This window comes from Myodes glareolus, chromosome 2 (genome assembly GCF_982192425.1).
Source record: "Myodes glareolus chromosome 2, mMyoGla1.1, whole genome shotgun sequence".
Taxonomy (NCBI): Eukaryota; Metazoa; Chordata; class Mammalia; order Rodentia; family Cricetidae; genus Myodes; species Myodes glareolus.
The window spans coordinates 137062612-137085622 of NC_142027.1; the positions used below are offsets into that span (position 1 = coordinate 137062612).

Sequence of the window (23011 nt, forward strand, 5' to 3'; positions counted from 1 at the left end):
GTCTCAAGACAAAGTTACTGAAATCTGACAAAAGTTTGAGCCTGTGAAAAAACGACATTCCTGGTGTCGTCTCCACAGGGTAGCACAAGGACTTGGAGACATACCCCGAGAGCCCCAAATCTGACTCTCTAAGGAATCTAGATTCTTGATGCTTTTAGAACCCTTTATTATCGATTTCCCTCCAACTTCTATAGCATAACGCCTTTGGGGTGGGGTGGGGGAGGGGGGTGACAGCTAAAGTTTCCTGTCTACCAAACCTATCTTTGTTAACTCTCGGTTGCTATGATAAGGACCGCGGAATAAAGCAGCTCGTGGAGGACAGGACTTACTCATCTTACACTTCCGGGTCACAGGGCATCACTGAGAGAAATCAGGGCAGGAGCTCAAGGCACAGGATCTTGAAGCAGAAACCAAGGACAAAAGCCACTCACTGGCTCACTCCCAGGCTGACATCCGCTAGCTTTCTTAGACAGTCCGGAACCACCTGTCCGGAGATGGCCCCCAGAGCAGGCTGGGCCCTCCTACATCAACGAGCAAACAAGAAGAAGCCCCACAGTTGTGACCCCCACAGTCGTGAGCACAGGCCAGTATGATGGCGGCGGTTCCCCAGTGGGGGTTCCCTCGGATAATTCCAGGCTAGGTCAAGTTGGCTGCTGAAGGTAACCATGAGAAATAAGTAGTAAGCCCTTAGAAACCAGAACGGTGGAGGCGTCAGAGCATCGCCCATTCCCCAAGCGAGCAGAGAAGCTGGACCTGCTGCAAACCTTGACACCATGAACAGCACATCTTCTGTGGCCCTGAAACCCCAGGAGGCTTTGGACAGCTTGGCTGCCGACTGCTCGTCAGGCATCTCTCTGGATGGAGGCAAAAAATCAGCCTCACTAATCCCCACCCCCACTCCACCAACTCTGGGCCACTGGATGATCCTGTGAGCCATGTCAAATAGACAGGTGGTCCGTGAAGAGGTGACAGGACAGGTATCACCAGCCAGATGCTCAGGAGCGTGCCGAGAATGGACAAGAGACACCAGGAGACAGAAAGGTGGGTTTTGCTCCCTCTGAGGGAAGACCGTTTTGCGAGCGTTCAGTGCTGAGCATTCATTAGCCAAGAAGAAACATGGCCTTATCCCATTGACCCCCCAGGAGACTGGGGGGTTGTCGCTGGAGTCACAAGCAAGGGGAGCAATGAGGGTGACCCCATTACTCAGTCAGGACATTCTTAGGGCAAGAGAAGAATGTGATGCTGAACAGCAGTGAGGACAGACATCTGGCTCTGTGGGGAGGAGGGGGCTTGCGGCCAAGCCTGAGAACCGGAGTTCAATTCCATCCGCAGGCCCCCATGGTGGAAGGAAAGAACCGAATCCTGCAAGTTGTCCTCTGACCTCCACATGCACACTGTGCCAACATGTCCCCTACCCCAAACCCTACAAATAAATAACAAGTAAAAAAGTAATTTTATATTTTAAAAAGTCAGTGAGCAAGTCATTTAGTCCAACAGATAAGCTAGATTTATCTCTCCAAAGCTTTCTCTTAACAGTTTGTGCCCTCTTTTAAGTAATAAAATGTTTGTTGTTAAGTCTTAAAAAAAATTCTCACCAGGTAGTGGCTGTGCACACCTTTAATCCCAGCATTCCAGAGGCAGAGGCGGGCAGATCTACAAGGCCAGCCTGGTCTACAGAGCTAGTTCCAGGACAGCTAGGGCTGTTACACAGAAAAACCCTGTCTCAAAAAACAACCAAACAAACAAACAAATAAAATCTCTAGAAACAATGCATGCAGAAATATAAGAACTACCGAAATCTAAAGAGATTTGCCCCTCGAGCGACAGTACTTGCCGCCTGTCAAGGCCCTGATTCTGACAATCTGCTGCAGAGGCTGCCGTCAGTAAGGGGTGTGCCGGTCAGTTCTGCCAACTTGACACAAACCTAGACCTCTCTGGAAAGAGGTCATCTCATTTAAAGAATTGACTTCAACAGACTGGCCCGTAGGGCGTTTTCTTGATTCATAACTGATGTGAGAGGGCACAGCCCACTGCGGGTGGTGGCATGCCTGGACAGGGAGTCCTGGGTGGTTTAATAAAGCGGGCTGAGCAAACCATGGGAGCAAGCCAGTGAGCAGTGTTCCTCCACGGCCCCTGTTTCAGTTCTTATCCTGACTCACCTTGGTGACACACTGGGACCTGGAAATGTAAGCCAAATAAACCCCCCTCCTGCCCAGAGTTGGTTTTGGCCAGAGTGTCTTACCACTGTCCACAGTCACGAAAGGAATGTAGGATTAAGAGATAAACCTACACCCAACCCAAACCCACGAAGACTCATCCAAATTCCGGGACAGTGGGAAGAATGCGAGGGATGGTGGATGAAAAGATAAGAAGCCAGTAAGGAGCAGAGTGGTCTTGCCACACAGGAATACAGACAGTCGAGTAAGAACAGCTGGACCGACACATGGAATGAACAGACCATGGTAGGAGAGCCACATGTGTGTGACTGATTCACACTTGACATAGGTCCCACGTGACCGACTGATGTGCTTCCAGGCTTTGTGAGTCCCAAGGCCTCGGTTTTTACCATATGAAAAATTAATGTGAGCTTGGCCATAAGCCCATCACAAAAGCTAAAATTATAAACCATCTAGAAGAAAATGGAGAATGCCCTGACAACACTGGGCTTGGCTGGCTTAAGAAACAGAAGGCACCTTGTGCGAGAGAAAAGGATTCATTCATCAAACTCCATTGAAACGCAAACTTTGGCTCTTTGAGAAAGAATTAACTGGAAGAAAGTGGTCAAGAGAGATAATGATTGGGAGAAAACATCCACATCTCTGATCCATAACATGGTAACTAAAATATACAGGCAAAGGTCGCATGGGTAACTCACATTGTGACAGAAAGATGAGTCAGTGAGATGTTTGGCAGCACCCCAGCCTGACAACGTGAGTTCCGTGTCTGGGATCTACATGGCAGAGGAACAGAACTAACTTTTACACAGTTATCCTCTGACCTTCACAGGAGTGGCAGGTGTGTACATGTATGTATATACACACAAATACCATTCATATACATACACACATGTGCATGTGCACACATACACACATACACTCAGAGGTGAGGGCATTCAATTCATAGAAAGCCTAGCAGCTTTGCTCATTGGGAAGATGGAGCTTGAAACACAGTGAGACCCGCTCCCCACCTGTGAGGATGCAGAAATGAGGACCACAGTATCACAGAGCCAAGAAGTAGGATACAGGGTTCCCTATCTCAGCTTCTCCTGGGACCATCCCCATGATGGCAAAAGTGCGCTTACCAGCGTCTTTGCCCGGCATCCACACATAATACATCAGTCTCCCCCAACCCCACTCGTAACAAGCAAAACTGTCTTCCAGCCTTCCCAGGTGCTCTCTAGGGACAAAACTGCCCCACACTGAGAGGAGCCACCATAGAAACCCCCGGGCTTCCTTTATTTGTGGCTGTGGCTGTCAAATGTACAAGCTGCCTGGAGACCAGCTTGGGATTTACACATAAAACTAAACACACACATCCAGGAGGACTTCAGAGTGCCTCTCACAGGGGCTTAAACAAGAGAACCAAGATACAAGACATTGCCCTCACAAGGAAGCTCATAAGAGAATATTGATGGCACACTCAGCTGGGTTCATAGAGCCTCGACCTGCAAACACATTAGAGAAAGGTTTGTTGATGGGAACAGAGGAGCAGGAACTGTGTCCAAGGAGCGGAGGATATGGCTTAGTGGGGAAAGTGCTTGCCCTAAAGACGTAAGGATGTGAACTGGATCCCGAGCACAGGCGCAGAAGTCTTAGGGAGGCAGTGTGAACACCTACAGTCTGAGGAAGCAGAGACAGGAAGCACCTGGGGGCTTGCTAACTAGGCAGCCTAGCTGAATTAGTGAGCCCGGGTCCTAGAGAGAGACCATACTTCAGAAAACACCGGCAATTGTAGAAGGCACTCAACATCAGCCTCTGAACTTCGTGCACATGAGCAGACACACAAGCACACATGGGGGGACAGAGAGAGAGAAATGGGGGAGACTGGCATTCTAATGCCCAGTCCCCATGAATGTGACTTTACTTGGCAAGTTCAGGTCTCTGTTAAGATGAGGTCAGGCTGGATCAGCGTGAACCTGGGCTCACCGCTGGAGTGTTTATGACAGAAGAACCTATTGACTTCAGGAAACAAGGAGCTGGCTTTGAAGAGGATGGCTCCATGCCAGCCAACGCCAGGATCACCTGAAACCATCACAATCACAAAGAGACGAGGGAAGAGTCTGTCTAGAAGCTTCGGGGACACACAGCTTGGCTGGCACTTTGATTTTGGCTTTCTGGCCTGGAGCCCTGTAAGTCAACAAACCGCTGGTGTCTGTCGGTGAGTCTTTTTGTCTTTTGTTTTTGCTGCGGCCCAGGAAACGGACCACGCTGAGAACTGGTCAATTGCTGTTTGCTCAGCAATGAACTCTGAGTCGCTTGCTCACACTCAACAGAAAGATCCCACGCCACACGGAGGTTGCTCTCAGGGGCGGCATGCTGAGGGAAAGATGTTTCACGGGAGAAGCAAGTCACTAAAACACATGTACTTCACGGCTCCATTTATAGGAAGCTCTAGAAGAAAGCTAAGTCCTGGTTTATGGATCCAAACAGTTGTTGCTTTTAGGGTGGGCGTGACAGCTGAAGAGAAACATGAAAGAACTTTCTAGAGTGGGAAAGACACACTCCTTATCTTGTCTGGGGGAGATGGGTACCAGGAATATGAATCTATCAAAGTTTATTTAACTGGGGAGAGGTCAGTGGATAAGAGAGCTTGCTATATAAGAACACAGACTTGAGTTCGAATCCTCAGCCCCCACATACGCAGTCTGGCATAGCTGTCTGTGCCTGGAATCCCAGCACTAGGGTGGCAACAGGAGACTCCAGAGAGTGACAGGAAGTCACTCAAAATTGTGCTGTCACTTCTATGTGTGCGCATGAACACACACACACACACACACACACACACACACACACGTATGTACCCACACACTCATGCGTAGCCCACAAACACAAACTCGTTGATCTTAAAATCTGTGGCTTTTGAAAAGAACTCTCGGTAGAGTTCATTGCATTTACTTATTTATTTATTTTCTTACTTATTGTGTGTGCATGTGGAGGTGGGGCACAGGCCACGGTGAGCTTCTGGGGGCCAGAGGATAACCTGTGGGGGACAGTTCTCTCCTTTCATCCTGTGAGTCCCCCAAGAATCAAACTCAGCTTGTCGGGCTTGGAGGCAATCACCTGTATTCCCTGAGCCATCTCACCAGCTCTATGGTTTGTTTGTTTGGTTTTTGCATAAAAACAAAGTTGAAGGGAAGGAAAAACGGGGACATGTGTTCCTCTTCCATAAAAATGGGGGAGAGATAGGGGTAACCGCATAACTATTGGAAAGGACCCACAGGCAAAGACTCCGGCCACTTTGTCCCACCACCAGAAGCACCAGAGAGCTTTGCCATTTTAATACACAGCGCTTGAATGGTTAAGTAAATCCATAAATTCTTCACTGGAGGCCAAATTTGCTGGGCTGCTCACAGTAAATTGGCCCCAGGCAGACACCCCAGCTGCAGTCCATCACAACCTGGAACGGGACATTAACTTCTGAGAGGCCCCTGCGGCTCGTAGAGCCCCTAGCTTCCTCACACAGCAGAAAGAATCTTGGAAAGCTAAGTGGGCAGCTGAGAATAAGTCGGAACAGTGCTCTGGCATGAGCGTCCTGCGAGATCCACCAAGCATGGATAATGACACAGCTCACAATTTCTGAGATGCTCCTGGCTGGGACCTGAGCAGGTTACAGACACAGAAGGGCTCAGCACGCCAGTCTTGTGTCTCCAAGTTGTCCCTACTCCATGGCCCAGCTGTGGCAAGAACTGCAGCAAGTGTGCAGTACAGACAGAACCACAAACTGCTCCGCGGCCAGGCTCTTGGAGCAGTGATTATCTCGTGGAAGGAATGGAGTCAGCACACACATGTCAGGAATGGGTTTCCACGTGGGACACACTAGTTTTCTTTAGTGACATGCAATCAGCAACCCCACTTCAAAGTGTTGCTGGGGGAGTGGGTCTGCAATGGGCATGAAAGGGTTTCTCAAATACAAAAAAAATAAATAAGACATCGGTGCGGTATCATAGTTAACAATGGCAAATAAAACCTGCAACCTTTCTGTCATTCACAGCCCAACAGCAAGCACAATCTACCCTTCCTCCCCCAGAATCCACTGCCGGACTGCAAGCTCCCCTTCCCCATACATGAGCTGGGGCATCTGCAGAAAAAGGCACCTTGGTTGCCTACAACACCAGTGTTAGAAGTGTGCTCACTCCCAACTGCAAAATAAAAAACCAAAAAACAAAAAAGAACAGCCCTAGGTTTGATGAAAGGAATGTGTGATGGTTGGTTTTTAATCCTAACTTACCACAGAACAGAATCCCCTGAGAAGGAAATGTCAACTGAAGTATCTAGATCAGGTTGGTCTGAGGGCATGTCCATCCCAGCCCACCGTGGGCAACGCCACTCCCTAGGCAGGCAATCCTAAGCGATTTAAGAAAGCAATCAGACAAGCAGTGTGGGCGTGTTCCTTTTCTCTGCCCTTGACTGTGGATGTGCCGTGACCGGCTGCCTGAGTTCCTGCTCTGACATCTTCCAGTGACGACTGGGACCTGGCATCGTAAGCCGAAAATCGTAAACTTTTTCCTTCCCTACGTTGCTTTTTTGCCAGGTGTCACAGTCATGGAAATGAAACTAGAAGAGAACAATAGGAAGGTTTCCAGTCACTGGCTCCCACATCACCCCATCCTGCAGGATCAAGGCTAGAAAGGAACTGATGGACGCCGTTGACAGGCTTTGAGGGAACGGAGAAATGAGGCCCCAGGATCAAGCGGGTTTTCTTACTCATTCTGAGAGCCTGGAAAAGCATTGATTCACTGACTCACTCTCGTCCATTAAACACTTGCTGAGGCTTTATTTATGGACTCCAAGCTAAGTTGAAGGATCTGATTATCTACGCATGTGAAAAGAGGTGGCTGCCTCATGGGATGGTGCAGGGCAATGCTAGAACACGGCGGAGCGGCTGTGAACACGAGCTGCTTCTGAGATCTGATACTAGAATGTGAGGGCAGAAAGGGGTCGGTTGGTAGGGTAGGGTAGGGTTCCCGGAAGGGAAAGCACAGCCACACACAGAGGCCACAAGGTGGGCAGAAGATGATCCCAAGATGAAGCTGGGTCTGGAACGGACAGTTTAGCATCTGCTTCCTGAAAGCCATTCATTGATTGGCCAGTCCAGTAGAAAAAGCTTCTGGGAGCCTGGCCATGGCAGAGTAGGGCCTGTCTGGAGGTCCAGAGGGCTGTTAAGGGTTTTCTTCTTCCTCTATTAATTTGAGTTATTAAATACCTCCAGTCTACGGGGAGCAGGTGTGGGGGCAGCGCTTGTTACTAGCAACTAGAAGGTTTCCGGCCACAATCGGTTTAAATGGCACAGGCCTAAGATCCATCAGGATCTGTCACCCGGCCATCGGAGGTGACGCGGGTAGGGTGGTGTCTGGTACTAGAAGAAGATCTGAGGCTCCGTTCTCTGCCAACAGCCACCAGAAACAGATGGCAGTGCCTCCCATTGGCTTCCGCTCAGCCTCGCCACCAGAACCACACACTGTATGGCATCCTGGGAAGCTCGGGGGCACACCTGCAAGAATTAATTAATGGCAGAGAGGAAGGAAAGCATGTGGAGCCGCTGGACCAAAGCCTTGAGGTCAAAATGTAGTACAGCTAAAAGCATGCATGACCCATGATAGCCCTCCTTACTGAAAGCCCTTCCAGAAGGTTCTCTCCTGGCAGCCTCAGAATAAACCTGGGCTGTTACTTAACCCTCTGGTCACCCTCCCCACCTTCTCTCTCCCCTTACCTCACGTCGCTTCCCAAAGCAGCCCAAGTTCCAGGCATTGATACCTCCCACTCTCGTGCTGGGGTATACCCTCTTCTCTTGACCTGATCAACTCTCCTCTCAGATTAGGCATAGACAAATCTCAAGCCAAAAGGTTAACCTGGCCCACCACCATTCATTCTTACAAATAAAACTTTATTGGAACATGCCCACACTGATCCTTTGCATACCACCCCTGGCTGCTCTTGTTCCCAACGGAATGGGAATTCCATTGAGTGGATTGAAATGACCCCAGCAAAGACCAGAAGGACACAGAAATCCTGGTGCATTTACCCTCTGGTTCATGACAGAACTGCCTACTGGCCGCCATGTTAGAAGACAGTTCTCTGGGGGGCTGTTACTGATTCCCAAAGAAACATCTCAAATGAGCATCTTCTGGGTTTGTTCTCCCTTGGTCTCTTCTCCCGCATCAGCTCTTCTCCACTGAATAACAACTGGTGATATCTCATCTAGAACATGATCCCTCATAAGAAAAGGTTAAAGTGTCAGGGGAGAGGGCTCGGTGGCCTGTACTGGATCATCAGCAGATGGGCGTCACCTGATGATGGCCTCTGCCCACCCCACCCCCACTACAACACATTAAAAACAAATCAGGTTGGGAATTTTTCAACTGTCTACTCTGGACTCTTCAGGGGACCTTTGACAGCTCACAGGTCCCCGCCCAACATAAACACACAGGCAGGAAGAGTGAAAGATGAAATAAGTGTTTCGGATGCTGGACCGCAGCAAGAGCATCAAATACAACTGCACTAAGCCACATCGCTGGCCACCTTCTCAGGAGACTGGCTAATTCTTGATTCCAATGTCAGCCCCTGGGAAACGGGGTTCACGTGCGCACCAGGGACCTGGCATCACCCAGGAACTCAACAACGTGTGACACGTATGCATATGTATGAGAGAGCCCCAAGCAGAGCGCCACCTTCTGTGATGACTGTCACCTTGACAGGACCTAGGATCACCGAGGAGACACACCACTGAGCATGTCTATGAGGAGTCTCCAGACTGGGTTAACGGAGGTAGAAGGACCAGTTTGAAACGGCGTTGGCACCGTCTTGTAGACTAGTGTCAGGGACTGAATAAACCTAAGACTGTGAGCCGAGTGCCGGCATTCATCTCTTTCTGCTTCCTAAGTAAGGACCAGCTGCCTCGGGCTCCTGCTGCCATGGCGACACCACGAATCAAAGCAAGTCCCTTCTTCCTTAAGCTTCCCCTGCCCGGTCTCTTGTCACAGAAGAGAGAAAAGCAGCACAGCTTCCGTCTGGGATGCAGAAGTGCAGACCTCAGGGCAGACCCAGAACTGCCTCTGATCCAGACCGTACATCCGCGTACCCTTCGGGAGACTGATCTTCACTGTTCTGTGGCTGCCTTGCGTCCGGGAGCTGAGGCCACACTCTTGACTCAGGGTAGCTTCACCACCAGGGCCTCCAGTTTCTATATATATTTTGGGGACCTCAGCTGTGCCCAGACCCAGGCCCATCTGACTCCGTGTGACTGTTTCACCCTAATCTATTACCAGTCACCCACTATCTAGACTCAAAGTCCCAGGCAGCTGCCCTCTGTGACTCAGAGTGCCATCTGGGAGCCAGGCACCGTGGCAAAGCTGGCCCGAGAAGGAATCCATGTCTCCCATCTATTACACTAGAAGGTTCATTTCAAAGCCTATTAAATAGGTCGAGCAGCCGGACGGGGAGCCCAGCCTCTCTCACAGCAATGGCTTGGTGCTCTAGAGGGAACAGATTTGGGGCTTTTAATTTGGCAAGCAAGTGACATTTCCTCCCAGAAGGCTGGCACCACTGGCCGAGCACAGAGGGAGAAGGAGAAGAAAAACTCAACCCGATAATTGCAGAACAAGATAAAAGGAAGCCGTAAATCCTACTGACAAACTAAGGGGGCAGCCTCTGCTTTCCTGTACACGTTGAGCTGCTCTCTCTCAGAGCCTCGGTCGAGAGGCTCATCCTCACGCCACACAAACCCTTCACGCCATCCGTGGCTCAGCAGCCCTGGGTTCACATAAGCGGCAGGGCCAAGCCCATAGGATCAATGTGTGGGTGATCTGGGGAAGTTGCTTCCATAAGGCAATCCCAGCACCATCATCACATGGGGTACCCTCAAGTAGAAGCTAAGACTTAGGGGGGAGGGTGTTAGTGTATGTGTGTATGTGTGCATTCATGCGTGTGTGACTGCATGTGTGCATGTGTGAGTATGGGTGTGTGTGCATGTGTGTGCGACTTTAAGTGTGTGTATGATTGTGTGTAAGTATGTGATGTAAGTATGATTGTGTGTGTTCATGGGTATGTGTACGTGTGTGTCTATGTGTGTCTATGCATGTGTGTGCATTCATGTTTGTGTATGCGAGTGCATGTGTAAGTGTGTGTTGATAGATGGTAAGTGATTCTAAGTGTCCCCCTCTGTCACCCTCGGCCTTACTCCTTTGATACACGTCTCTCACTGATCCTGGCTAGAGCTAGGCTGGAAGCCAGCAAGCCCTAGCCAGCTGCCTGTCTTCATCTCCCACAGCACTGGGGTGCTGGGTGCAGCAGCCATATGCCACCTTTATGTGGGTGCCAGGATCAGAACTCAGGACCTCATGCCTCTGCAGAAAGTCCGTACCCACTGACCCATCTCGGTTTTTTGAGACACAGTCTCACTTTGTAGCCCAGGCTGACCTTGAGCTCACTGTGTGATGCAGACATCTTCCAGCTAAGGGCCATCCTTCTGTCTCAGCATCCTGAATGCTGAGGTCACAGGTGTGCATCAACACACCCATCGATAAATACACTCAAACAGTTTAGCTTCTGCCTGCTCCCAAGTTCTTTCTGACCCGCCTGAGTCTCACATTCTAAAGCCAAGGAAGGGATAACCATCACTTCCCAACAGAATTAAATCCGTGAGGTTGTGACAGCTAAACAAGGCTTGTCGACTTGGCCAGACCTGGACTCCTTTGGAGCAGGACACAAGATCACAGTCTGGGGAGGAGTACTCTAGGTTAGGTTAACTGAAGTCGGCAGACCCACTCTGAGTATGGGTGGCACCAATCCATAGGATACCATTTTCGGTTACATAGGAAGAAGAAAGCAAGCTGAACCCTGCATCTCTCTCTGTTTACTGACGGGTGACACAATGTGTCACTCCCCGGACAACCCCGCCATCTTCTCCAGTTCCTCCAAGTCTAATAGTTTCTCCTTTGTTGTTTCTGTTTCTCATTTCTGTTCTGTATATTCATCACAACAGACACTGTGTTATGTAAGGACTCTCACACCTGTACATTGTATCTTGACAGTTTCTTTTTAGTTTTAAATACTTTCATTTATTTGTTTGTTTGAGGAGCAAGGAGCTGGCATGCAGAGGAAAACCTGTGGGAGTTGGTTCTCTCCGTCTACCATGTGGATCCCCAGGGATCGAACTCAGGTCCTCACTCTTGGCAGCAGATACCTTTATCGGCTGAGCCATCTCACTAGTTTCTTTCAATTTACTTTTTGAGAAACCTCATTGTAAGTATCAAATACCACCTGGTGATACAGGATATAGACGTCAGCCCCAGTTTTTCTGATAATATAAAATATTAAATAATTTTAAAAATTAAATTATCTCATATGGTTCTTAAATCCTCCCGTAGTTGTTTAGGTCCAGCAGTGTGTAAGTCTAAAGAATTATTCCATGATGGGAGGATTTATATCCTCCTCCAGGGATATAAATCATAGCAATATAAATTCCAGTTCCAGCAGACACAGGAACACACCCCTATGCTCAGCCCTTAAGTTCCTGAGGCAGGGGATCCATGATCTAAAATCTAGACACAGTTAAAAACCTAAATCAAAAATTAACCAGAGTTAGGGAGATGGTTTAGCAGGTAAGAAAGCAATCTTGCTGAGCAAGCCTGGGGACCTGGGTTCAAATCCCCTGCATCCACATTTTAACAAAAAGACAGATGTGATGGTATACACCCCTAGCCCCAGGACTGATGGTGGGGGGGGGGTGGTACCAGAGGAGACAAGAGGACCTCTGAGGCTTGCTGGTTGCAGGTCGGTTCTAGGCTTTGGGTGAGACCCTGACTCTTCAAAGTAAGAGGAACAGGATAGAAAGCATCCAATGAATACTCCACACGTATGCTCAGGTAAATGTCCCACACACATATGCATGCACGTGCACACACACATACATACTCTTACACAGGCACACTCCAGCACTCACACATGCACATACACATGCATACACTTGTGCACACACATGCACACTCACACACTGCACACATTCACGCACATGCACACACGCACACACAGACTTGCATGAACATAAATGATCATAAAAACAAAGCCTGTGTCGCCTCCCATTTCTATAAAAGGCAGTGACACGCAGGTCTTTACATCCACAATCCATTGCCCCACAACAAGACTGAATGCTATTCCAGCGGAGGGGACAGGGAGCCCCAAAGCTGTGAAGCAACAGATGTGTAATGGAGGGGAGCAGAGGGCACGGCCGAAGCCTGACACTGGCCTCCAGGAGACGCTGGAGTTACACCACCTACAGAGACTGCAGGGTCTGCGCTGGAGGCATCAATCAACCTCAGCACCAACTATTCTTGGAAAGAAGGCTGTACTGAGCACACTGACCTCCTTCCTACAGAGTTACTGAACAACCCAGCACGGCAAGCACACCGGAGTGGGTTTTGTAACTCACTGGAGCTGATTCCATGCCTTGGAATTCTCTGTAAATGGAATGAGGTTTTACAAGTAACTGAGCATCCAGGACGCTGGGCTGCCCCAAGTCTTAGACGGTTTGATCACTTCCCATGACACCATGGGTATGATCCATCCTTCAGGGCATGCAAACTGGGTTTCATAAGCAAACTTATTTAAAATGTAGTAGAAAGGGCTGGGGTGATAGCTAAATCCATGAAGTCCTCTGCAAGCATGAGGACCTGAGCTCAGTCCCTGGAAACTATGTAAAGAAGACATGCAACAGGCATGGTACTGGACACTGATAACTGCATGGGGTGGGGGGAGGCGGTGGATCCCTGAGGGGGGGAAGGCAGGTGGATTTTCTGAGGGGGAGGGGGAGGCAGGTGGGTCCCTGAGGGGGAGAAGGAGAGGCAGGTGGATCCCTGAGAGGAAGGGGGAGAGGCAGGTGGGCCCCTGAGGGGGAGGGGGAGAGGCAGGTGGATCCCTGAGGGGGAGGGGGAGGCAGGTGGATCCCTGAGGAGGAGGGGGAGGCAGGTGGATCCCTGAGGAGGAGGGGGAGGTAGGTGGATCCCTGAGGAGGAGGGGGAGGCAGGTGGATCCCTGAGGGGGAGGGGGAGGCAGGTGGATCACTGAGGGGGAGGGGGAGGCAGGTGGATCCCTGAGGGGGAGGGGGAGGCAGGTGGATCCCTGAGGGGGAGGGGGAGAGGCAGGTGGATATCAGGGACTGATTTGGTAAGTTTCAGGTCAGTAATAGACCCTGTCTCAAAAAAGGTAGATGACACCTGAGGAACCACACCAAGATTGTCTGTCCTATACACGCACACACATGCACACACATGCACACATTCACATAGATTAATTAAAATATAAATACAAGAGGTTTACCTCAAGCTGTGTGTTTAAGATGCATATAAGATACAAAATAATCTTATTTTTAGACTTGGGTCCTCTGAGAGATCTCACTGTGCACTGTGTACATGAGAAATCTAAAAAAATTAAAAGTCTGAACCCCCATCCCCAGACTCAAGCATCCCAGATACAGGACATTCGACCTATGCTGACTGGCTCCCTGTTGGCTGTGAGGTCTATCGGCTGCAGCATACACATATGCAGTAGCTATAAGGCTGAACTCAGTGACACATGTTCCCATAGTCACATGCTCTAGGTACAAGAATCTGTGCTGCTATAACTGGTCAGACACGAGGCTGGTGTGTGTCATCAACCCCTCGGCACACCCTGTCTACAGAGGGGGACAAAAGCCATAGCCAGCTGGAGGCTGGCGTGAGCTCGGCCATGACTTCAACCTCAGACTGAACTTTCTGTGGCTCCACCAAGACAAAGCAGGGAGAGCTTCTAACCAAACGGAAGGAGCATGGGTGGCAATCTGAGTCTGCACAGTGGAGGTTGGTGTAGAATGCGTTCCTGGCATGACCAAGTCCCTGGGGTCCAATCATAGCATCAGGAGTCAAAAAGTTACATGACCACGCAGGCCACCCTGTCTGCATGTGCCTTCTCAGTCAGAGACCAGGGTGACAGCTGCAGATTTGTCTCTCTACTTCCAAAACTGATTTGCATACTGACTCACCTGACAGTATTAATTTCATGCCTGGATAATATGTCTTATTTCCTCAAAGCCAAAACCGGGGCCTGGGATTGAGAAAGGGGAATTTATCGATACTGAAGGAGATGCAGGGGACTCAGAACTTTCATTGCACAAGGCCCTGAGTTGATCCCCAGCACTTCAGGGGTAAAGAAATAAGAGAGAGAAAGTTGGAGGGAAGAAGGAAAGGCAGAGGAAGAAAGGAGGGAAGGGGGAAAGAGGGATGGAGGGGGACAGGAGGAAAGGAAGGAGGGATGGAGGAGGGATGGAGAGAGGACAGGAGGGAAGGGGAAAAGAGGGATGGGGGACAGGAGGGAAGGAAGGAGGGATGGAGGAGGGATGGAGGGAGGGCAGGAGGGAGGGAGGGGGTCAGGGAAAAGGAAAGGAAAGGAAAGATGCGAGAGAGGAAGAAAGGGAAAATGTTGGCAGGAATTTAGCAGCAGGCCTTCAGGATAAGACTTTCAAGAGAAGTCTCAGGTAGAGTGAAGCCAACCCCTCCCTTCCCAGGGAGAACTGGGCCCCAAGCTGCCTTCCTGGCTCCTCTGGCCCCCTGCAAAGAAGACCACAGACCTGTGTACCACACAGTGAGGTGCGGAACAGGATGGCCTCCGATCGGTGGATGGAGACTGTGAATTCTCAAGCCGAATTTTAAACACGCGAGGAGGGCTCCACGGCCCTGGGACCCTGGGAGTCATCCCAAGAGCCAGTGTGCCCTGACCAGGACGGTTCTCACATCTACTTAACGTTAGTCTCATCCCTCCACAGCCCCGGGGACCACAGAATCACGGCCAGTGGTCCTGGACCTCCTGGGTCACTCTGGGACCAAGTGTACCTAAGACAAACTTAAGGAAACACTGAAAACAGGAAGGCAGGGCTGTCACCAATCTGAGGGCCACTCCACTGCCTGCTCACAGTTCACTCTCCTCCCCTCACCCGCCTCGTCATAATTAGTACAATGATCCGTAGGTGTGTGTCGATGAGTTTAAATACTTGCACATAATTAGTTTTCTAAAATAGACAAAAAGATCTCTCCTGAAATCTAATTTACATAATGAATCTGTTCAGTCAGGCCTGTTCTCTTCCCAACTACAAACGGTACGGCCCGGGCCTGGCACAAAATGGGAATTGTCTGGATAGAAGAGTTCAGTGTTCAAACACGGGCAAATCCTACCCAGTCTGCTTCTCCCCTCTCAGTCCAGGAAAAGCTTGGAGAAGTTGGGCCCCACAGAAACAACACAGAGTTCTAAGGAAAGGCATGCATCAGGAATATTGTAGTTGGGATTTGGGGAAACTAGGGCCCTCTAGGAGGAGTTAGGCTAGGGAGATGATTCAGTAGGTAATATGGCCGCTAAGGGAGCATGAAGACCTGAGTTCAAGTCCCCAGGAGTGGTCATGTGACTGTACCCCCCACTAGGAGGGCAGGTGAAGGAGGTCAGGAGTGGTCATGTGACTGTACCCCCCACTAGGAGGGCAGGTGAAGGAGGTCAGGAGTGGCCATGTGACTGTACCCCCTACTAGGAGGGGCAGGTGAAGGAGGTCAGGAGTGGTCATGTGACTGTACCCCCCACTAGGAGGGCAGGTGAAAGAGGTCAGGAGTGGTCATGTGACTGTACCCCCCCACTAGGAGGGCAGGTGAAGGAGGTCAGGAGTGGTCATGTGACTGTACCCCCCACTAGGAGGGCAGGTGAAGGAGGTCAGGAGTGGTCATGTGACTGTACCCCCCACTAGGAGGGCAGGTGAAGGAGATCAGGAGTGGACATGTGACTGTACTCCCCACTAGGAGGGTGGGTGGAGTCAGGGAGCTCTCCAAGGCTTGCTTGCTGAAACCTGGCTCCAGGTTGAACTAGAGACCCTGTCTCAAAGCATATGACAAAGAACAGTATAGCAGGCCATCCAGCTGCCTCTTCTGGCCTCTGTGTGCACATATGCGTGCATGCACACACACACGCATATACACACATGTAGCACATATATGCCACACAGACACATAGAGAGAGAAGAGAGTAAACGTGGGGATCATGAATGGGCTATTCACATTCATGCATGACAAATACAGCAGGTCACACTGTTGTGGGGGAGGGCCGCTTCACTTCCTATGACCAGGGGTAGGGGTGTCATCTGTCCTTGCTGTGTCTCAGACAACAATAGCTTCCAAATAAGGATGTAGCAAGGAATTACCTCTTGGAAATTATCTTTAAAAAGGATTTGGAGCCAAGTGGTGGTGACACATGCCTTTAATCCCAGCACTTGGGAGGCAGAGGCAGGTGGATCTCTGTGAGTTGAGGCCAGCCTGGTCTACAGAGCGAGTTCCAGGACAGGCTCCAAAGCTACAGTGAAACCCTGCCTTAAAAAAAAAAATGGAAAGAAGAAGTCATAACAGAATTCCTTTGTATATGTGTGTGTTCATTTGTTTGTGTGAGTGCACGTGTGTGTCTGTGTGTGTGTGTAAGTCTGTGTAAGTGTACATGTGTGTCCGTGTCCGTGTGTCTATATACACATGTGGCAGAGGTAGAGGTGGGGTTTCTTTCTCCATCACTCTACACCTTAGTTGTTTTAAAGGCAAAAACCAAGGTCTCGTTGAGCAGAAGCAATGTCTCAGCCCTAAAAATGGCCTCTTGCTGCCAAGCCTGACGCCCTGAGTTTGACCCCCAGGGTGCAGGTGGTGGAAGGAAAGACTGACTCCCAAAAGAAAGCTGTCTCCTGACCTCCACATGCCTGCTGCGGTGTGTGGCGCACCTGCACACGCATACATACACACTAATTAGTTCATTAATCTTTCAAGTTAAGGAAAGGCCACAGGACAGACCTCCAGGCCCTGTCCTCTTTTAAACATTTTCTGGACTTTCAAAGCTTCCTCAGCACCCAGCATTCTTCTCCGTGAACGGAGCCTCTTTTATCGCCTGCGTGTGTCTTTGGAAATGACAAGATAAAAGGAAGGAATAGAAAAGAACGAAGATGTCCCCCTGAGAATTCAGACAGACAAGTGTGGCGGAGATCAGCTGAGACCCCGGAGGAACCTTAGTCCACCACACAGCGCGCCTCCAACACACTAAAGGGTCCTCTTTTGTTTACCGTTTCGTTTTTGTCTTCTTTTTTTTTTTAACAAGACCTCCTGTGCTCCAGGCTGGCCTCGAGCTCACTACACAGCCAAGGATGGCTTTTATTGAACTTGCTCCTCTGCCTCCTGATGCTGGGGTGACAGGCATGTGTCACGACATCTGGTGTATGCAGTGCTGGGGTCAGGCCAGGGCTTCCTGCCCATTAGGAAGGTTCTACCAGCTGAGTCCCACTCCCAGGCTGCTTTCTCGCTTTTCTGACTTGGATCATTCTGTAAAGGCCGCCGGAGAGAGGCTTCCAGGGGGCAGGACTTGGACCCACCCAGACCACCTGATACCCACTTCCCGAGCACCAAGGGCCAAGGCTGGTTTTGATACATCCAAAGCCTCCCAGGGTGCACAACGCACTTATAAAGTCACAGACCTCGGCAGTTTTGGAAGCCTCCCCTCTCTTCAGAAAGACCTATGGCCTCCTTTGCTCGGGCCTCACCACCATAAAAAGAAATAAAGGTGGGCGAAAGGCTGCCGAGTTCCCATGGAGACCATGCCCAGCAGGGATGAAAAGCAGAATCAGATACAGAGGGAAGATGTATGCCCTCTCGCCTACTTCCCGTGGGGATCATTCTAGAATCAAAGTCATCCTGAGTAGTAAGAGCTCTCAAGGAGGAAAAGAAAAACAAACAGAAAACATACATTCACGCTTGATATATAGGTACTTGTATGTGTGTATGTGTGTGCGTGCGTGTGTGTGGTCATTTGTGTATGTGGGTATATATATGTCTGTGCAGGCATATATATGTGTGTACATTCATTTATATGCGTGTGTATGTATGTGTGTGGTCATTTGTGTATGTGGGTATATATATGTCTGTGCACGTGTATATATGTGTGTACATTCATTTACATGTGTGTGTATGTATTCATGGGTGTGAACGAGCCCTCCAAAAGCTACCCTGATTCTTTCACCACACCACATTTCTCAATCTGTTCTCTTTGAAGTCCATCAATTTCTCCTTTCTGATGCTGGTCACAGCTCATTAAATTGGTATCACCATCTACTAATGGCTCCTAACCTCAGACTTCAAAGCATGAACATATTCCCACTTTTTGGTCCACCAAACAGGAGAGAAGAGCCTCCCCAGGGTCAAAGCCACGATCCCAAGGTTACTTCCTGGCAGAAGCCAGGACCAGCTTAGAACATGCAAAAGTGTGGGCTGATGTTACCCACCGAGTCTCACTGTTAGAACTCAGTGACCACAATCCCTCCCTTCACGGCTTCCTTGGAGTGACTCTTGGGGTCCCTGGAGGTAGCCAGGAACCTGTCTCCTTAAGGATCTCATTGACCCAGACAGAAGACCATCATAAGCAGAGTTTAGCCCCGTAGGTCCTGATGTGGAAACCCAGAACCATGGAAGCTGACTGGGTCCTTGAGGAAGGAGAGAAAGAGGCTGGCCTTGAAAACACAGCCTCACATGTACATAAAATGCATAGGTCGGGGCTAGAGAGATGGCTCAGTGGTTAAGGGCACTGATTGCTCTTCCAGAGAGGACTTGTATTCAATTCCCAGCAACCACATGGCAACACAAACCATCGAGAGTGGGATCTGATGCCCTCTTCTGGCATAAAGGCATACATGCAGAAAAAGCCCTCAGATACATAAAATAAACAAATACATTTTTTTTTTTCAAAAATTGCCATAGGGACTGAACGAGGACGCGATCCAACCAGATTCTCTGAATGTGGCCGGATTCTCTGAATGTGGCTGGCCAGGAGTCTTTCTGAAAAGCCATTGACAATGACACTGGGACTTGTTTCCTCTGCATATACTGGATTTTGCGGATCCAGTCTGTCTGGACACTCACCTTCCTGGACCTGGAGGGAGGGGGGAGGAACTTGAACTTCCCACAGGGCAGGAAACCCTGACTGCTCTTAGGGATGGAGAGGGAGGAGAGGGATTGGAGTGAGTGGGAGGGTGGTGGGAGGAGGGGCGGAAATGGAAACTTTTATAATTTAATAAAATTACTTTCAAAAAAAATGCCATAGGGTCTACTGGTGCCCCCCACCCCTAGACCAAGAACTACAGACAACTGAGGATGCTGAGAGCAGAAGAAATAGTCTTCCCTGGGGAAGAGCACGCCAATTGGTTATCCAATACCAGATTGCAGCTTTTTTGGTTGTTGAGCAATGACAACTCAAACCCCTGCACCTGGCACAGTCAAACCATTATAGTGTCTGGACCTTCACAGTTTGTGACCTGCTGGATGACAGGAGCCGAACTCTCTTGTTTGTGGCAAAATGAACTTAACATTAAAATTACTTATCTGAAGCAGTTTTTAACATCACCTCAAAGGTGTTAAAATAGCTTCATGGGTTGTGTAAACGACACCACCAACCATCACCAGAGAATTTCCTCATCCCAAATTTTGTACCCATTGAATAACAGCACCCTGTTTCTCTCTCTCTAACTCCATCTACCACATCTACTTCCTGTCTATAGACTCAACTCCGTTATGGCATAGTAGACATCAGAATGGCCTCCCTCCGACAGCTGGAGCCTATTTCCCCGTATGGAGAGGTCCCGCCTCACAGGCTCACACGCCTGCTGAGTGGTCGTCTCGGTCATGAGTGATGTTGTTCTTCCTAACGCTCTCTGCCATGTGCCCAGCCCCCACATCCACAGGGCCTTCTGCCCACTCCCCTCGGCTCCCTCCCACCTTCACCCAAAAGGAGCCTGGATGTCAAAGACCTCATAAAGAACAAAGGACTCCTGAATAACCACATTTTACATTGATGCTAAGTAGGGATGATAATTATTTTGGTTGACTTGTATAACTTATTTTTTTAACTCATTTTAATATGTCTACTGGATACTTCCGGGCCACCATGTACTTTTACCTCTTTCTAGGGCCAGCAGGAGGGTCACCCTGCAGGGGTCCACAAACTTCTCCAGCCTCTATCCAGAGGATAAGTATTTCTAATTCAGTGGGCCATACCCAATGCTGCCACTGTTCCCCAAAAGAACTCCCAGACAACACTACAGGGTGGTTCGGCTGTGTCCCAGTGAGTCTTATCTACTAACACGGTCACAGCTTCAATTTAGCCCCAAGTCGTGATATGCCCTACCAACATTCAGAAATATTAAAGGCCATCGTGTCAAGAGCAATTGCCAGCTCTAGAAAATTCACCCAACCTACTTTCTCGGAACACAAAGCGCAAAGACACCTTCCCTTAACTAGACCCACAGACACAAGACTGTTTGCTTCTGACTTTTCCAGAGAACCCGTTCCTGGGGTTCAGCCACCCTCGAGCACCCACTGACCCCACTCACTTAGGCGTGTTGGCCTCATCTACACGGTTCCCGAGCTGGAACTCATGGGATTTACTCCTGTGCAGCGCCGTGAAGCCGGGGATCAGATGGATAAGTTTCCGAGAGGAGGGTGGTGGCGTCCCTGGAGGCTTCAGCTTGTTTTTTCTCCTCATGGGTGGTGTGCCAGGAGGGGTCACGGTGGTGACAATATTTGGGGTACGAGGTGGGGTGCGAACTGCGTGCCGCTGCCGGGGTGACGGGGGCAAGGAGCGGTGGCCTGATTCCAGAAGTGGCGGCGGGCACAAGCTCTGGTAGGCATCCACAGTGAGTCTGTCCACGTGGGTGTACACGGGGGCTCCAGGCGTAGGGCTGCTGTGACAGAAGGGCTGGACACATTTGGACTGGACCCTGGGGCTCTGGGAGAGGGGGGTGCGGATCCACGAGCTGGGCTCCGGGGGGCACACAGGGTTGTTGTCCTGCCCTGGCTCCGTGGTGGGCCACTGGATGATCCAGTCTTGTTTGGAGAGATTCCCTCCTGAGAAGGAGAAAAGGAACAGAGAGACGCAGGTAAGGAAGGGGAAGGGGTAGGCTTGCGGTGGGCAGAGAGCCACCAGCTCTTTACCGCGCACGCGTCACTCCATGCATATCTTACGTCACCGTAGACGAGTCCTTACGTCTCAGAGATCTTACATCCCACAGAGAGGCAGGTAAGCCAGAAGAAAGGAGGTAGCATCGCATGGGCGGGGGTCCGCCATCCTCACCTTACCACACATGCATCACACCATGGGCAGGTTACACTCAACACAATGTATCATATGTACCTTACATATCCTTTCACATGCCGTGCCACAACACACACCTGACCACACATGCAGGTTACATCGTGTGCACACAATACAGTGTGAAGCCCAGGTCATCTGCACCCTATGTGGTATACAGCTCATGTTACATGAGACCACCTCATTGGTGTGGTGTACCATGTTGCACCAAACGCACCTTCCAACATTATGTACCCTACACAATGTGCACGCGATGGCACCTGCATACTGAGCAAATGATACACATGTTGCCTCCATGTACCCGAGGCCACACACACCTCATGCTATGTGCACACACTTCCTGTATACCTTATACCATGTATCTATCACCTCAATGTACCACACAGTGTTGACCATCTTGGGTGTGTTTTCATATATACATACTCCATGCTGTGTATGCAATGCATCACAAACACCTCATTGTATGTACACACCTCATGCCATGTATACTGCATCATACATACCTCATATCCTAAGGACCTCACACAGCATACATGGTCCATGGTAGCATGCTGCACCACACACCACATCATAAACACATCAGACCACACCACATTAAAGCAATGCACATGTCACATCAGGTACACCTTACCCCGTACACACACGGTCAATAATTACATTATAGCATAGGAATGTTCCATCAGGTGCACATCATTAGAGCATGCACACAGACCTCATGTTCACTATGTCATATCACAATACCGTGTGCTCATCATACCACAGGCATGTTAGTACACACATATGCTGCATTGCAGGCACATTTATAATTGTCCAATCACACCACTTGGCCCTCACAAACATAATCAAAATTTCCTTGTTTGCCTTCTTGCTTTCTCCCCACTTCCACTGCTTTGTGGCTGCGAAGCCCACACCCCGAAGACTTTGCAAAGCAGAGCGATTAGGCCATGACTTTTCTGAGTCCCAATATCCAACCATGTCAGGGTGCTTTAAAAGATTACCAAGGATAACGCTCACCTATTGTCTTAGTTAGGGTTTCTGTTGCTGTGAAGAGACACCCTGACCACAGAAACCCTTATAAGGGCATTTAGTTGGGTGGCTTACAGTTCAGAGGGTCAGTCCATTATCATCATGGTGGGGCAAGGTGGTATGCAGGCAGACGTGGTGCTGGAGAGGTAGCTGGGGGTTTTACATCTTGTTCAGACAGCACCAACTGAACTGTGCATAGCTTGAGCAAAGGAGACCTCGGAACCCCCTGCCCCCAGTAACACACTTCCTCCAACAAGGCCACACCTATTGCAACCAGGCCATACCTCCAAATGGTGCCATTCCCTATGAACTGGTGGGAGCCAATTACATTCAAACTACCACACCTGTGGAACAATCTTAACACCTGACTCCGACATGGACACGGACTAGATGGACAAGCAGACACGTGGAAGCCCTTCTCGTGGTTAAAGGAGGGAAGCAGAGTGTGTGACATTCAGTGACGGGGAGGGCCTCAGCAGACGGTACACACAAACCACGGACACAGCACTGCTGCCCGAGGGAGCCGAGTACCCACGCACAGAGCTCAGGCGGTCTCCAGGGATACAAGTGAACTAACGCCAAAGGGCTCACTCTCA

At 49.9% G+C, this 23011-nt stretch overlaps 1 protein-coding gene across 2 annotated transcripts in view; it reads right to left on the minus strand.

Moving 5' to 3' along the window:
* The window catches only part of Ksr2 (kinase suppressor of ras 2), a 359771-nt gene that overhangs the window by 200164 nt on the left and 136596 nt on the right, over positions 1-23011 (minus strand). For both annotated transcript variants that reach the window (XM_085681325.2, XM_085681322.2), the window contains exon 4: positions 20632-21145. In XM_085681325.2, coding sequence (XP_085537451.1) covers positions 20632-21145 — 514 coding nt within the window. The remainder of the gene's footprint in view (positions 1-20631; positions 21146-23011) is intronic.